The 16,130-nt window shown below is 44.0% G+C and overlaps 1 protein-coding gene across 4 annotated transcripts in view; it reads right to left on the reverse strand.

Annotated features, from left to right (window-relative positions):
• CNBP (CCHC-type zinc finger nucleic acid binding protein) overlaps window positions 1–16,130 on the reverse strand; it is a 50,445-nt gene that overhangs the window by 23,537 nt on the left and 10,778 nt on the right. For 3 of the 4 annotated variants that reach the window (XM_075695587.1, XM_075695585.1, XM_075695586.1), the window contains exons 3-4: window positions 11,146–11,271; window positions 2,100–2,224 (exon numbers count right to left, since the gene is read on the reverse strand). In XM_075695587.1, coding sequence (XP_075551702.1) covers window positions 2,100–2,224; window positions 11,146–11,271 — 251 coding nt within the window. Of the gene's footprint in view, window positions 1–960; window positions 1,028–1,116; window positions 1,183–2,099; window positions 2,225–11,145; window positions 11,272–16,130 lie in introns of all 4 variants that reach the window. The other variant, XM_075695588.1, reaches the window with a different exon arrangement.

Raw genomic sequence — 16,130 nt, forward strand, 5'->3', positions numbered from 1 at the left:
AGCCTACAAAAAGATTATAATTTTAACTACCCTTTCACACTTTTCTTTTAGTTTCTTGAGCAGGATCACATTCTCTGACTCGAAGGACCGTGGCTTTGCGAATTCCCCTCTCGAAAAGCACAGTTTTAGAAGGAGACGTATGTGCTTTCTAACTGAAGTGCTAATGGTTACTCGTGGGGACAATTGAATGGTGTGCCAAAAGTATGTCTTTCTAGTAGCTCTTGAGATGAAGTTGCTTCAATGACTTTGCATGAAGTTGCACACTGACGAACGTTTGACAAAGAAACAGTCACGTCATATGATTCATTGTGCATTAAAGAGCCCAGAGAAAATGATGCCGGAACAGTGCACATTTCTACTAGGAAAGCATTGCCACCTCTCACATGGTAGACCTATGATTGGAGAGTCATCTCATGGCATCGACATTGTCAGTTTTACCTTACATCTTGCTGACTGAATTCTGAAGTTTTACATGCCAAAACAATGATTTGATTATGAGGCACGTCTTTGTGGGGGGACTCCAGGTTAATTTTGACCACCAAGGGATCTTTAACATGCCCCCAATGCACTGGACACGGGCGTCTTTGCATTTCGCCCCCATCGAACAGCGGCTTACACTTTGCTTTGCACAAACCTGAAGCCAGTTCACACAGCGCAGAATTGGTGTAGCAAATCTGCAGTCATATTACTAGCTGGCAGAATGTGCCATTTGAAGTGCCTGTTTCATTGTATGGCTGAAATGTTACTTCTATGGCTACTTTAAATTCCCAAGATATGCAGCAGAAGACATCAGCACATTTTTGTTTTCTTTTTGGCCAATGCTTCATTGTCAATTTACATTGGCATCCTGTTCAATGTAGCATACGAGTCAAATGCTGACTAAAGTTCAAGCTAAAATGAAAGTGAAGACAGAAAGGCACACAGAGACAGTACAGGTGTTAAGGTGCTGCCGATGCCTACCTGGAACACTGCTTGCCAGAGTGAACCGACACCGTGGTAAGCGAGACAGCAGACTGGCGAGTGCATGCTATTGCAGGACAAAGCTTAATTAGGCTGAGAGGAACAAACAAGTGTGTCGAAATGTGGGGGGAGGAAGAAAGTGCTAGAGGAGCGTACCTGAGTAGTCCCAGCCAGAGTGAACCGACACCTTGGTACGTGGGACAGCAGTTGTGCTAGTGCGTGCTATTGTGAAACAAAACTGGACATGAACTTACAAACAGAGCTTGAGGCATGCAAAGTACAATGTGCGGTGTACAGCAGGGAATGCATGCATTAGCTGCAGCAGCCTTCACTAGTCCACACACTGAACTCTGGTTACGGGGAGTTATGAGTGTGCTGTAATGCAGTGTTTGTCATGTGTAAAGTCATATTAGAATGTCTTCAAGTTTCCAACCCTAGAGGCATCCCAAAGCCTCACTGCCATGCGAAGATTCCTCTTGGCAGAGAAAATTTTAATGTAAGCTGACAGCTTCATGTCCGGCATGCTGGAACACTAATGTAAATTGATTTATGCTTTCTGGTTTCCTTCTTGCTTACAATGTGTCAACATGTACCAAGCATCCGGAGAATGCAATGGCACACCACAGTAAACTTTCACCTTTCTTAGCGATCAAACAAAACTGCATATGAAGAGAAATAAGTATTCTAGAATCTCATGAAAAATGGATCTTTCAAGTGTCCATTTTTAATAAGTCTTGGTGCCAGACACAAGTAAACACAAACACCAATCAAATAGATAACAGTTGACAGGGGCAGCAGACACCAAAATACTGATGAAGCACATATATTGCAGCAGGGAAGCTGCTGTTACCTCGTGACAGGAACCACAGCAACACTGCACACAGCCCAGCTGTTTAGCACAAACAACAAAGTGCCACTTGAAAAAGACGAGTTTACAGCCACGCATCATGCACAGTGCACAAGGTTCACCGGGACCTTGTAATGGGCATATTGTGGCAAGGGGTTAATAAAAGGGAGGGAAGTACACAAAGGCAGGCACAGCAAATAGGAATCAAGTGGTTGCACCTCCATGACAAACAAAACACGCAGGACAATGGACACGAGCTAAAAGCAGGAGAGATGACTGGAGTGCTGCTCACCCTTCTCTCATCCTGCTCGCAGTCCCTCGAGATGTGTCCCTGCTTGTGGCAGATGTAGCATGTCTTCTCCTGCTCCTTGCATTCACGCGCAATGTGGCCCATTTTGCCACAGTTGTAGCACGACACTGGTCAGAGGAAAAGAAAAGGGTGCAAGGGTTCTGTGCTTAGATGACTTCCCCCATATGCTGAAGGGCAAAGTGCACCGAAATTTCACTTTGGTTATAAATGCATACTTACAGTGTGACTACTTATAGTGAAGAGCAGAATATAAGTAATAATAATAAAATTCTGGCGTTTTATGTGCCAAAACCACAATCTTATTATGAGGCACGGCGTAGTGGACGACTCTGGATTAATTTTGTCCACCTTGGATTCATTAACGTGCACCTAATGCACAGTACCTGGGCGTTTTTGCATATTGCCCCATCGAAGTGTGGCCGGGATTCGATCCCGTGACCTCATGCTTAGCAGTGCAATGCCACAGCCATTGCCACCACGGCAGCTTATAGTAATAAGGTCTTGTCTGACTACCATTTACTCTCTCACAGAATTCAATTTAAGCATAACACTAGTGCCAGTTATAGCAGTCATAATGCAAAACACCAGTCGCAATGCAGCTGTTGAAAAATCCCGCAGACAAGCGCAGTAATCTACTGAAGCAATCTTGACTAAGCTGCAGCATTGCTACTATTTGTGTGCGTGCGTGTGCCTCATACAAATTCTAGCCAGAACAGGGCCTCGGAAGATTTTCAGCATGCCACAGGCGCCACCACATCTCGGAAGTCACGCACCAGTATTACGCAGATTTTAAACACCAAGGAGCTTTGTCATCTTTTGCAAGTGATAAGAGTTTCAGTACAATAGCGCCTCTTTCTGTGAGCTTTTTGCAACCCATCTATTTGTATTTCAATCATCATACTTTTTGCAAGGAAGCTGTTCTATATATATGCTGTTCTGGGCTTCTTGCAGCACCCATTACAGTTGGCATTTCACTGCAGTTCATTGGAGTTTGCCTTAAAGAGCTATGTCATCAACATAAATCGAAATGCGAATGGAAAATAACTGTTTAGAACACTTGTTCCACATGAGCGCATTGAAGTGAAAAATGTACAGTAGAACATCGTCGATACGATCCAGTTTCGTACAATTTCCCGGCACTAACATTCGCAATCAAGAACACAAAAAGATAAGACCTAATACAGCTACAGTCGAGCCCATGTATAACGAACCCAGATAGTACATCAATTTATCAGTTATAATGACCACATTTCACTGCACTTACGGCAAAGCCAAGAAAGTAGGCAAAAAAAAAACTTTCGATTTAACAACTGGGCAGAAGCAATCAGAGGATGATTATCAAGCCCAAGCAATAGCTTCCTAGCAGAGCTACTGGGATACCAGTTGTGATATGCTGCTCGAAACACTTATTGTTCACGTCTATAGCTTAATGCTGTGAGCTGCATCAATGTACTGTGACCTCACACTATCTCCAGTATTGGTCCGCGGTAAACATCACATTAAAATTCCTGCGAGGACCCATCGTGAACTGGTATATCAGGATCAGTTCATCGAGTCAGCATGACGACGACCTCGCAGCAACTAGATGTCAATTATTAAATGATGATGATGGTATAATGACGACAGCAAGACAAGTGACGGTATGACAAAGCTGAAATGGCAACGATGGCGCAACCACAATGGCATGATGACGGTATGACAATGGATGCATGATAGCGACTGCATGACGAAAGACATCACGAAGCTAGAATGACGACGATGGCACTACACCAACGGCATCACAACCATGAACACATATCTAGTGGCCCAAGCAGGTAGACAACTTGAGAAAATGGGTCTGCGTAAAGGCTAGATAGATATAGCTAGATAGGCTCAACACAACTTAAGTAGGCAAAGAATGCTAATTACATTAAAAATGGCAGTGACTGCACTTGTATTTTTTAAATAGCAGGTGATTACAACAGGTCAGGTGCAGTTTTGAAATAGCTACGATGCTGCATTTCGTTCTTAAAATAAAATTTTTAAATGGAAACTTGCAGCTTGATGCGATAATCCCTGCAAGTTGCTTGAACACATTATCGCTTCGCAGATTTACAGACATCTTGAGACTAACAAATTCCTTTTTCATAATCAGCATGGCTTTAGGAAGGGCCTCTCGTGCGATACACAGTTATTTGAATTTACAACAGACCTACACACTAACTTAAATTATAACTTACAAATTGATTGCTTGTTCCTTGATTTTTCGAAGGCATTCGACAGTGTCGCACATTGTCGCCTAATATCAAAACTCTCCGCACTTAAATTAGACTGTCTTACCTTGTCATGGCTCCGAAATTTCCTGTCTAATCGTCAGCAGTTTACTATTGCAAATGACTACTCTTCCTCCGTAACAGACGTTTCTTCTGGTGTACCACAGGGTAGCGTGCTCGGTCCCTTGCTTTTTCTAATATTTATTAACGACTTACCTCAAAATTTGTCCTCCACCATCAGAATATTCGCCGACGACTGCATAATTTATCGCCCTATTAAAAACTCAGATGATCATCTCGTTCTTCAGCAAGACCTTCAACAAATCAATAACTGGTGCAATAAATGGCTAATGACTTTAAATACCACAAAATGCAAAGTAATGTCTTTTACCCGGAAGTCGGCAACCTCACAGTATCCCTACCATATTAACAATTACACTGTTACAACAGCTACACAATATAAGTATCTAGGGGTTCTATTCACGTCAAATCTTTCTTGGACAGAGCATATCACGTCCATTTCAGCTAATGCCTCCCAATCGTTGGGGTACTTGCGACGCAACTTAAGAAATGTTCCTTCAAATGTTCGCAAGCTAGCTTACCTAACTCTCGTTCGTCCCAAGCTCGAGTATGCATCTCCCATTTGGTCCCCTCACCAGAAATACCTAATTGAAACGCTAGAACGGATCCAGAATAGAGCAAGCCGCTTCATCATAAACGATTACAGCTACCAGTCTAGTGTTACACAAATAAAACTTAAGCTTTCATTACAATCCTTGAGCACTCGCCGAGACATTGCCCTTTTAACACTGTTCCACAAATTCCTTCACTCCACTCGAACACCCGCATGCTTGAAACGACCCTATTCCACGTCACATAGGCTTCATAATCATTTCAGCTATGCCCGCCTTTACGGGTCTACAAAGGCATTCCATTACTCTGCTCTTCCTCGTGCTATCAGAATATGGAATTCACTCCCGGACAGCATTGCAAGCCAATCTAACTACGATTCATTCCGTGATGCCTTGATTGATTACATGACTAAAGAAAAGTGAAGTTTTACGTTTGTCGCACAATGCTTTCTATACTTGCACTATATTTACAGCTTATTTTCGCATTATTACTGTTATGTCGCTATGTTTACCGTTTCGTTGGAATGTCGCGTCCGTAACTTTTCTGTTATTGTTTTTCATCATAACTGTTTTTTTTAATTACACGACTTCACTGACAACAATCTGTGTGATTTATTCCTTGTTATTATATTATGTTTTTTATGTTTCTTCTTTTCCCTAGTGAATCGTGATCTAAATAATTCTTTTTTCATCTCAGTTGTACTTTGGTTGTAGGTTGTAAACAGATACGGTTTATAGATGTCTTGTATTCAATGTATTTTCTATGTACTGCCCCCCTTACTCAATGCCTCACTTTGAGGCCTGTAAGGTATTTTTAAATAAAATAATAAAATAATAAAATAAAGTGCCATGAGTAAAAATTAATATACATGTAGTGGAACCCTGATTATACGACTTTTTCGGGACCGCGAAAAAGCGCCGTAAAATGCGGGTGTCGAAAAATCCGAACATAATTTATGCCTATAAAAATACTACTTATTTCGCGCGACGGATTTACAAGAAACTTCAATGTAAACTACTAACATACTCTGCAGTGCTTGGAAAACCAAATTACCAAAAAAGTAAATGCGATAAGAATTAATGTTGCAGTACAGGTACCAATCATGCTTTATTCACACGAACCTTTACAGCACTCCACTGCCCACTGCCGCGATTCCTGCCAGCCGGCGCGAAATCTGAAAAAGGTCGGTTAGTTTCTTTTGGACCTTGTTTGATCCGTGAACCAAAAGCTTTTGCTTCAGTTGGGCAATGTCCAAAAGGAGGTCCTCTGCGGCATCGCATGAACAGATGAAGTTCCGGATGCTGTGTATGTGCTGTAGCACCTCGGCGAACATGGTGGGCACAGGCACGGCATCTGTGGCGTCGTTGTTGTCCTTGTCTGATGTAGCAGCAGTGTCGGCACTAGGCAAAGCCTCCTCGATGGCATCATCCAGCGACACCTCGCTGCAGATCGCAACGTTCTCGTCGGCCTCCACATACTCGGCGAAGGTCGTGGCGAGGTTTAAACCCTCAAACTCATCATCGGCGAAGCCTGCATCGGCCTCGAGCGGCATCGAGGTTGTTGCGTCCCCAGCAGAGGAGGCAGTCTCTCGCTTAAAGCCACACTGCTTGAACGAGTTAGCGATTGTGCTTCGCGCCACTGTGTTCCACGAACTGGCAATAAAATGCATGGCGTCGAGCACAGTGATCTTTTTTTCTGACTCGCTGCACTCCACAGCCACCAGCCGACGCTGCACGAACCACTTTCGGTACCCTTGCTTGACAAATTTAATGATGCCGGCATTTAGTGGCTGCAGCCGGCTTGTGCAGTTGGGCAGAAAAAAAAAACAACCTTTATGTTCCTCAGACTGGACATAACGGGTGGGTGGCATGGTGCAATATTTTCCTCACCTTAGCACCCATTTTGTTATCCAGCTGCTGCAAAATATTGCTGAAGAGCGAAGACGTCATCCACGCCTTTTTGTTGGTGACGGTAGTGTCTTCAACTTCTTAAAGCACTGTTGCTTTGCAAACTTTCCAACAACGATCATGGGCAGCCTCTTGGAACCGTCCTCGTTAGCACAGAATAGTGCCGTCACGCACTCTTTACTATGCTTGCCACCATGACAGCTGTCATCCTTAAACGCAACGGTTTGCCTGGCCTGCATATGGTAAAGAATACCGCTCTCATCGGCGTTGAAAACATTGCAAGGCTTGTATGCAGCAATCACCTACAGCGGCGACTCGATCCACTCGTTCACCGTCGAAATGTCCACGGAAGTGCTTTCTCCGCAGGAGCAGCTGTATACAATCCTGTTTTGTTTTTTTTAAAGAAATCCAGCCACCCATTCGATGCCTGAAAGTCGTCGATGCCCAGACACAATGCCACAAGGTCCGCATTTTCTTTTATAATGGTGCCGTCAACGTTGATCGCAGAGCTACGTGCTTGATGCAGCCACTTGACGAAAACTTTTCCAAACTTTTCATGCTGTCCTTCTTTTGCCGCTTTCTGCTTGAGCCCGAACTTGTTGGCATCCTGCCATATCACTGCTTTGTTTGACAGGATCGTCTTAAGCGAAGATTCGGGTATCTTAAGGTCCCAGGATATGCTGGCTTTCGTGGCTCCATGCCACTTTTCCGCTTCCTCGATAATATTCAGCTTATCGCCGAGCGACAGAAATGTCCGCTTTCGGGACATCGTGCGTCTCGCTGCTCCACACAACTCAAAACCTCCGCTGAACGCTGGTCGCTAGGATTATGACAAAGAACACGTGCGATAAACCTAGGCCTGTCCGCGCTACCTTGTCGGTGATCTGCTGCTGGGAAACTGGAAGGAGAGAAACGCTGCCCCAACGTGACGAGAGGTGACACCGCTGAGAAGAGAGGGAGAAAGTGATTGTGGAGAAGAAAAGGCGCTATTTCAGCACAGCGGGCATCACGGGCGGCTGCTGGTAGGGAAGAGAGAAACGAACGATGAGACGAGGCATGCGGAGAGACTGAGCGGAGAAAGAGACCCGCAGCACTTTTGCTTTGTCCGCCGTTCCGTCCCGCGCTTCAAGAGGGTCATCGTATAACATGGGTCAGGCGTAAAATTGCATCGGATAACCAGGGTCTTTAGTGCATTGCTTCCATGGGGACTTCGCCTGGACTGCGCTAATCCATTGTAAAACGCGGGTTATCGCAAAACGAGGGTTCCACTCTACTGAAAATATGGTTTTCAAACTGAATAAATCATAGCTGCAGATGCCAGCTTCAGTGTTAATTTTTGTACGTATGGAAGGGCAAGTCCACATATAATGAACTACTGATACAACTACTTTTCACGGAACTATCGAGTTCATTATAAATGGATTAGACTTTTACACTTCCTTTTTGCTGGTTAATACACTTCCGGAAAACATCTCTCGGCACCAATGTCCAGTAAACCGTCAAACTGCTATCATACTATATGTTTTCCAGCCAGTAGATCCCGTGTAATTAAGAAAAGCTGTGAGGCACACACGATTAAGAGCAGTAGTCGCCCTCAACAGCAGTTTTTCCACAGTACTCGCCCGCCCGGGTCCATTGCATTAAGCATCTTTGCTTATCTATTTCACAGCGTATGTGGCGTAGAAAACGTACTGCATGCTTTTAATAAGCAATAACCCAAATGACCCAAACATGATGCCGTTCCGATGTCAGTGTCATGTTTCGCCCTGGCAGAGATTCCCAACTGCCACCAAGTGGGCACGTCAAAACTTCCCACCAAAATGCATGCCCGAAGAAGCTGCTGACCCAGGCCAAATTCGAGTAGCGCAAACATAAGCTTGCTGAAGCCTCAAAAACGACAATGTGCGTCTCGGGCCACTCAGGCCCCACCAGATAGGTGCTGATCGGCATCTCATGCCACAACACATCACATTACGTAGATGTCAATTACAGTCGAGTCTGTTGAATTTTTTAGCGACTTCGCAACGTACATTCTCCCAGTTAGCACGTTTTTTCTTAAAAAGTACACACATACTTTTCAAGGCAGCTTAAAGAGACACTAAAAAGGAACACTGAATCACTTTAGATGGATAAAATATTCTTTTGAAACAATTTTCACTTCATTCGCGGTAATACGTTGACTAGTAAAGAATATTATGGTAAAAACTCTGTTTTCTTTCATTTCGCACCGAAGCTCCAGCAAAGGAGGTGTCACCACCAGTCTTTTGTTTCAGAGCGCAGTTCTTGGACACCCGTCCCTGCGGCGAGTGTCGGCGTGACCAAATGAACAAGCCCAACAGCAAAGGATGAAAAACACGGAACACAGCAGCGAATGAAAGTCGGCGACAGCGAAGAAAGCGTGAGGCGAAAAGTGGAGGAGGAGGGTGCAGCAGAACCATGAGGGAGAAAGCGAAGGAAGAGGGTATGGTGAAAGCGCAAGAAGAAAAACAGTGCCACCCAAGACGTGTTCTGCGACGATCACTGCGAGATGGCGCCGGAGTACCGTGCGTCCGTCTGTTCACTGCTTTAATCTTTCTTCAGTCACTGCTTTTCACTGGCTAACAAATGTTAAATGTTGTCCCTCAATGCACGATGTGCCTGCATGTATTGGGAGTTTCTCGAATGTTATAAATAGTTCTATCCTTTGGCTGTTCTCACCAAAGCTTTTTGTAATTTGATTGGATGCACAATGCAAACTGTGTAGTGCAGTACTTTCTGGAAGCCATGCAGGCACCAGCAATTGCATGGGAACTTTCAACGAGTCATGTACAAAATCCGATGCGCTTGACCCACAGATCAGATTTTCGACGCTCGCCGGCTCCGCTCGCTGGCTCCGCTCGCCGCTATTGTTGTGCTTGTTGTACGTGTTTTGCTGGGCACAAGTTTGCCAAATAAAGAGTTAAATTTGTCACTAAAAGTTTGAAAACTGTCATTCTTCACTGCCACTACCATGTGACAATATAATCCTAACACAAAATGTGTCGGCCAGTTCTTTCTGAACAATGAGTGATGCAACTGATCGAAGTACTTCATCTGCCGCAGCTGCTAAACGAGCTGCCCGAGCAGACGCTCAGCACTGCCGCAGAGAGCACACAGTCATTCAGAATCAAATTCTTCACCGCAATACATCATGAATTCAAAACACCTAAACAGCTGTGCTCAAAATTTGCATCAGGGAGTATCATAATCATCAGTGAATTTTTTTTTTTGCCTCTTTTCTTGCTTACCAAGTGTCCTCCAACAGTAAGGGTAGATCTTTTTTGCTATTGAAGAAAGCTTATTTAGTAATTTGGCTCAAAGTCTTCTCTTTAGTGTACCTTCAAGGAATGAGAATCCAAAACAAAAGCTGAAACTAGTCAGTGCTCCATGAAAGCAAGGAATGCAGAATGACGCAAGGCAAGGAATTGGAACCAGACACACACGGCACCAATCATCCTCCATAAGTTTATTGAGGGATGATGAAATGATGTGATAGCAGCTTGCTTGCTTTAATATTATTCGCGCACATGATGGCGTACTGTCATTGCTGTTCAGGGCAATTTACAATTAATTCCATTCTTGCGATTCTCGTGCTTTAAACAATCTCATGGCATATATGGGACAAAGTAAGTGTGTAGGCTACATAATATCATTTATGCTTGTGCTGGCTCACACTTTTTACAAAGAACATGAAGTTGATCCCAGCATTCTTTTTTTCTGAAGAAATTCATACTGAAGGCTGTATGCAGCATGCGGATTTTGTCCTTTTCACCATTCACGGCAGATAGGCTGGTGCCCTGCCCCATGCAAAAGCATCAATGCTTTACCGAGCTGCTGATCCATCACTATGTAATGTACATGCGTAATGATATAAATATATATACACTTCTCATCAGCATTAAAGCTCAATCAGGAGCTGCCACTACGTGTCTGGTTTGCATCAGCTGTGTCTAGCCACAATGTACTCTTGGAGCAAGCTTAAAAGCTTGCACTTCGAAAATTACTTTGCATGGCTTGTATTTCCTCAACATTTGCTTGTGGTTGTATTGCTTTTTCTGTGTGCCAGATGCTTTCAACTTCAGTCATTCCTCCAGCATCTGTCTTACTGTACCTGTCAACACCTTTGAAATTATGTTATGCCTGCTCCATATTGACACTGAAGGTATAGAACTAAGTAAATAAATATGAGAGAATGTAGCCGGCGAGGACGGCACTCACTTTCATCTGGGCCATGCTGGCAGTCCTTGGAGATGTGACCAGTGCCGTTGCAGCGGTAACACCGGTCCTCGGCCTCCTTGCAGTCCCTGGCAAAGTGGCCTATCCGGTTGCACTTGTAGCACTTCTCTGTCCCCCGCAGGAGGAAGAACAAGAGACAAAACAGCTGTTGCAGACGCCTGCCGTTCAAAGCGGGACAAGCCCATCAGAAAAAAACAGTGGCAACTTGCAACCAAGAAAAGGGCACGCGCTTATCAGTGGTGTGGGTGCCCAGCCATTGCAACACAAGGCCATTAATATTGCGAGTTAGTCTTGTGTGACAGCTAGGTGGACAGCAGGGGCTAACACCTGATGACATTCTGAAAGCAAACTTGACATCTTGTGCAAGAGCTGCTCCTTGTGGTATAATAGTAAACAGTGTGGCTCACCTCGTGCAGAAGCTAGAGGCTCAACAATCTAGCTGGTTGATAGGTGTGTGCGAATACTAATATACAATAGGTTACGCTTCAGAAATCAAAGGGACAGAAAAATGTGTTCAGTTTATCCAAAGCTTAATTTATGCAAAGTGCACATAAACCATCAATAATTATTATATTCGAAGATTGTGAGTGTTTTATTATTACTGTGGAGAAAAAATAAAAGACCTTCACACGCTTTGTTTCTGATATAGTACAGCCAATTTCTATTAATTCGACCCTGATAGAACCGAAGAAATTGATCAAAGTATTCAGTGGGCTGAATTAAACGAGATGCATAAAAATGCCAAATCTAACTGCCGATTCATTTAGCAACATTTGCTTGATTCTTACACCCACCTAAATAAAATATGCACCCACTTTCTATGTGTCCAAAGTAGAAAACGAAAGTAGAAATGACATTAAAACTCCTAAACAAAGTAGAAATAACAATCACCTGTTTTCTTAGTAATAAAAATGATCAAAGGTCTATTATGTGTTGAACAGTGGCCAGTTTATTAAAACAGCTTCACCACATGGTTTTTAACATTGGCTTCACCGCAATATATGGTGTTATGCGGTAAAGCATACATACGTCACAAAGGTGGTTGTAGTATCTTGTCGGAGTGCACTACGCATGCAATTTTCAGCTCAAATTTCTTGGGGAGAAAAATGCAGCAGATCCAACGTGCCCTATTTTAACGTATAAAAAGTGAAGCTTACAAGGCCGTGTTCACACGCACCTTCTAATCTGGGTCATGGATGCCCCGAATGAAGCGTTCTGAAATGCAATGCACCCTTCAATGAACCGGCATTATATATGCAATTTGTTTAGGGTAACAGACCCGACAGCCCTCCCCCCTCCCCCTCCTGGAGGAGCAAATGCGACTATCCAGGCTGTTGCTAGGCGGCGCAATGCACGTCCAATGTGCGGCCATCTCCTCCAGTGCCATCTTTCCTATCTCATTGCAGCTTTCCGTGTCACAGAGCCCCCTCGCCCTCTCTATCAGAAGCCAACGAACTGCATATCCAGGCCGGATTTCCCCCTCTACCTTCCACTGCTGCGGGTGAAGTAATGTGAGCCATCACTCCTAGATGGCGCCGCTGTCTCGCAGCCAAGTGTAAGCTATTTGGCTAGACAGCAGCAGCAGGCGGCAGTCATGGTTAGCAAGCCAGGCACAAGGGGTTCACAAAGAAAGCTTTGCTTTAAAGGAAGATGCATATTATAATTGGGAAATTACTTAATGAGGCATTGTGAGCTATGCTTATTGCCTGAATATGTTCCTAGGGGAGTCCGAAAATAGCCATTTTCAATGGCAGATGACGCATGTTCAACGCATTCACCGTTCCCCTAAGCTCTGCTGAGATGGATGCTGCCACTAAAAGGGTCGTTATTGGGGTCACCATAGGCATCAGACACAAGCATGACGACGGTTCACGTTCGAATTATCCAGCAAAGGCAAATTTTAGGATCAGAATAACAGAAGTATAGGCCCATAGAAATGCATGGGCACTGGCCAGGACCTTCAGCTGGGATCGAATTAGCGAAAACCTACTGCAGTTTCTTTTTTACAGGGTTGTGTTAATGAGCAAAACAATTGCAAGCAATTCCACACACTCGTCACATCTAATATAGCGCTGCAGACAATAACTGCCATCTGGTCGGAAACAGTGACACACACTAAAACAGCCATACCTATGTATCCTTCAATATAACCATGGCCTTCATCACAAACTTTAATATCTTCTCATCAGAGCAGGTAACAAAGGCATCATCTGAGATCACTCATTCCTGGCGACGTGAACAAAGCAGTAGCGGCAACCTGACTGGAAAGAAATTACCAAATCCATAGTGTTTTCTTTTTCTGGGATCATTACTTGCCTAGTCTTCATGATAGAAACACTGTTGCAACTTCAGCATCCTTAATTTGAACTAACTATCCTACAACTGCCTTATGGATTGGATTTTCTCCGCCATTTATAGCATCATCATTTCACAGGTTTGTCCAACATTTCCTGTTCCATACACTTATGAGGTAGGTGGTATTTTCAGTTAATTAATGTTTCGTTTAACCGAAGTTCACAAAAGGATGCGTTCCATTTCAAGCAAAGCTTGTTACCATTGCGCCTATGGGCAGCCAACTAATGTTGTTACCATCGCTTCGTTTATTCAGCATTTGCATTCAAGAGAGTTTAATCAAAGTGCACTCTATCAAATATTAATGGAATAGTGCCAGAAGCAAACCAAATATTGAATACCTTTCAATGAGTTTTCAAATAACAAAGAGCCATTTTTCTCATTAATATAAAATTGCTGCTCCCTTCACAGTATATTCGTAATGCTAGCGAGTTTATCATTACATTGCACATCATAAAGTGCTGTTTGCTAAAGGCACAAATGGAGCAGTAGGAGCAAATGAGCACTCTTTTTGCACACTTGGGACTCCCTGGTGAGTGCAACCAAAAGCGGTTTAGCCAGAAATGTTTGGCTCCCTGAGCAACATATAGTGCCCACTACATAACTTCTCATGTTAGTGTATGTGTACACTGAGTGCTAGGGCTAAATTTATCCCACTTTTTCTCCACTTTTATACTTGATCACCCACAGTTGGAGACTTGAAATATTAGGAAAACTACTGGAACATATTCATGTTTAACAATAGGGCCCAAATATTGAATAGGGCAATATTCAATTTGTTATTCGGAAGTTTTGACTATTTGCACATCCCCAGGGCTGGGCAAAGATACTTTGCAATTGTGATGATATGATACAAGCTACTTGGGCAACAAGTATTTGAGATGCAGATACAAGATACAACCACAATTATTGTACCTGATACAATACTTTCCATCTGTATTTCAAGATACTTCGATACATTTGCAGATTTCTTATTATAGATCTATACAATGTAGCAGTAAACGTGTATATGCACAAAGATGTTTGCTTGGAAATTTCTCAACTCTGACTGACTTTGTTTCATTTGAATGAAATGTCTGCTAGTGCAGTAAAACCTCGTTAAACTGTATCCGCTCAAACAGTAGTTTCGTTTTAAAAGTAGTAAAGTCAAATGCCCGACTCAGCGGCCATTGAACATAATGCGTCCTTTATCAGTATAAACCGTACCAGCTTATTGCGTAAGCACCTGTTAACACAGTGTTTCCACTTTTCGTCGCGCAATCACAGCGGTGCATCGTCCCATAGAGTTACTACACTGACTATGTGTCGCCCCCTTCGGGTGGCCTGGCAGAACAACAAGCCTCAGAGATCACAACGGCCTCCCAGCGCCCTGTTCTCTATGTGCCCCGTACATGTGATTGCGCGTGAAGCCACATCAACATCATTCTGGTGCCATGCCAGAGAGTGTTGTGGCGTCGTGCAAGCTACGACCCACGTGATGCCGCAGCAAAAAGCACTGGGTGCTGAGCACAGAAGAAAAATTGGACATCATTCATGCTATCGAACGTGGCACGAAGAAGTCAGCGCTGGCACATGACGTGACATTAAGCTCAGCGTTACCGCTGCTGTTACCACAAAAAGATGTCTGCTACGAGGTTCGAGTGTTCGCCATCGTTTCCTCTGTTGCTGCCGAAGTGTCACCTCATGACAGTAATGAGGACAACACAGAAAGTGACAGCATGGGCGATTCAGGCCCAACAGTGGCAGAAGCTGCGCGTTAAGTCAGCCTCATGAATGCAATCGTCGCGACAAGAACAGCACCTCGTGACTTCTGTAGCGCTACAGTGCTTGTGTCAATATGCAACGCCAATGAGGAATCTGCCATGCAAGTGTTTGCCAAGAAGAAGGGTCTGGCTGAAAAGCTGGCTCACACCTTCAGTAAGCTTGAGGCCGCTGTCGCCGCTGCTAGGCCGCCGCAGCATCAAACGAAAATAACGCGTTTGTCGCACGAAGTGAACAAATACTGCCTTTTTTTGCCCGTTCATCGTACTCTCTCAGAGTTCCGTTTTTGACAGGTAAGTTGGCAATCTCATGCTATTTCGTTTAAGCAGTACTACGGTTTAGTACGTACTTTTTCCGAGCTCCGGCCAACTAGAGTTTACCGACGTTTCACTGTATCTGAAAATTTTTGCCTCTCTTGCTCAAAGTAGAATACTTCCATTCCGAAAGAATTTATTGGGGTTGCTTTAGCTGCTTAACATAAAAAGCTCTTTATACGCTGCGCTGTCAATGGTTTTTGCTTGTTGATTTTGTAACTGATGGGAGCTGCTATGCTTGCCGACCAGCTAGCGGGTCGCCATCTAAATACAAGAATGTATAGGACGTCAGGAACGCTCCTCTCCGCGTACGTTAGTGGACTGCACCACGTACTAACAAAGGGAGACCATAGGCCGCCCCATGCTACTGCTGGCCCACGTTTTAGTCACCCTTGAAGAAAGGACCAAGCTGGTCTCGAAACGTTGGGTTTCAAATAAATTATTGATTGGAGTTAATAAGTTTTTCCATTTTTTCAAGTCAATAAGAAGCCTCCAGACGATGGCGCAAATACTGCTGTGGAGCTTTACCTTGTCCGTAAA

Source organism: Dermacentor variabilis, chromosome 6 (genome assembly GCF_050947875.1).
Source record: "Dermacentor variabilis isolate Ectoservices chromosome 6, ASM5094787v1, whole genome shotgun sequence".
NCBI classification, from domain to species: Eukaryota; Metazoa; Arthropoda; class Arachnida; order Ixodida; family Ixodidae; genus Dermacentor; species Dermacentor variabilis.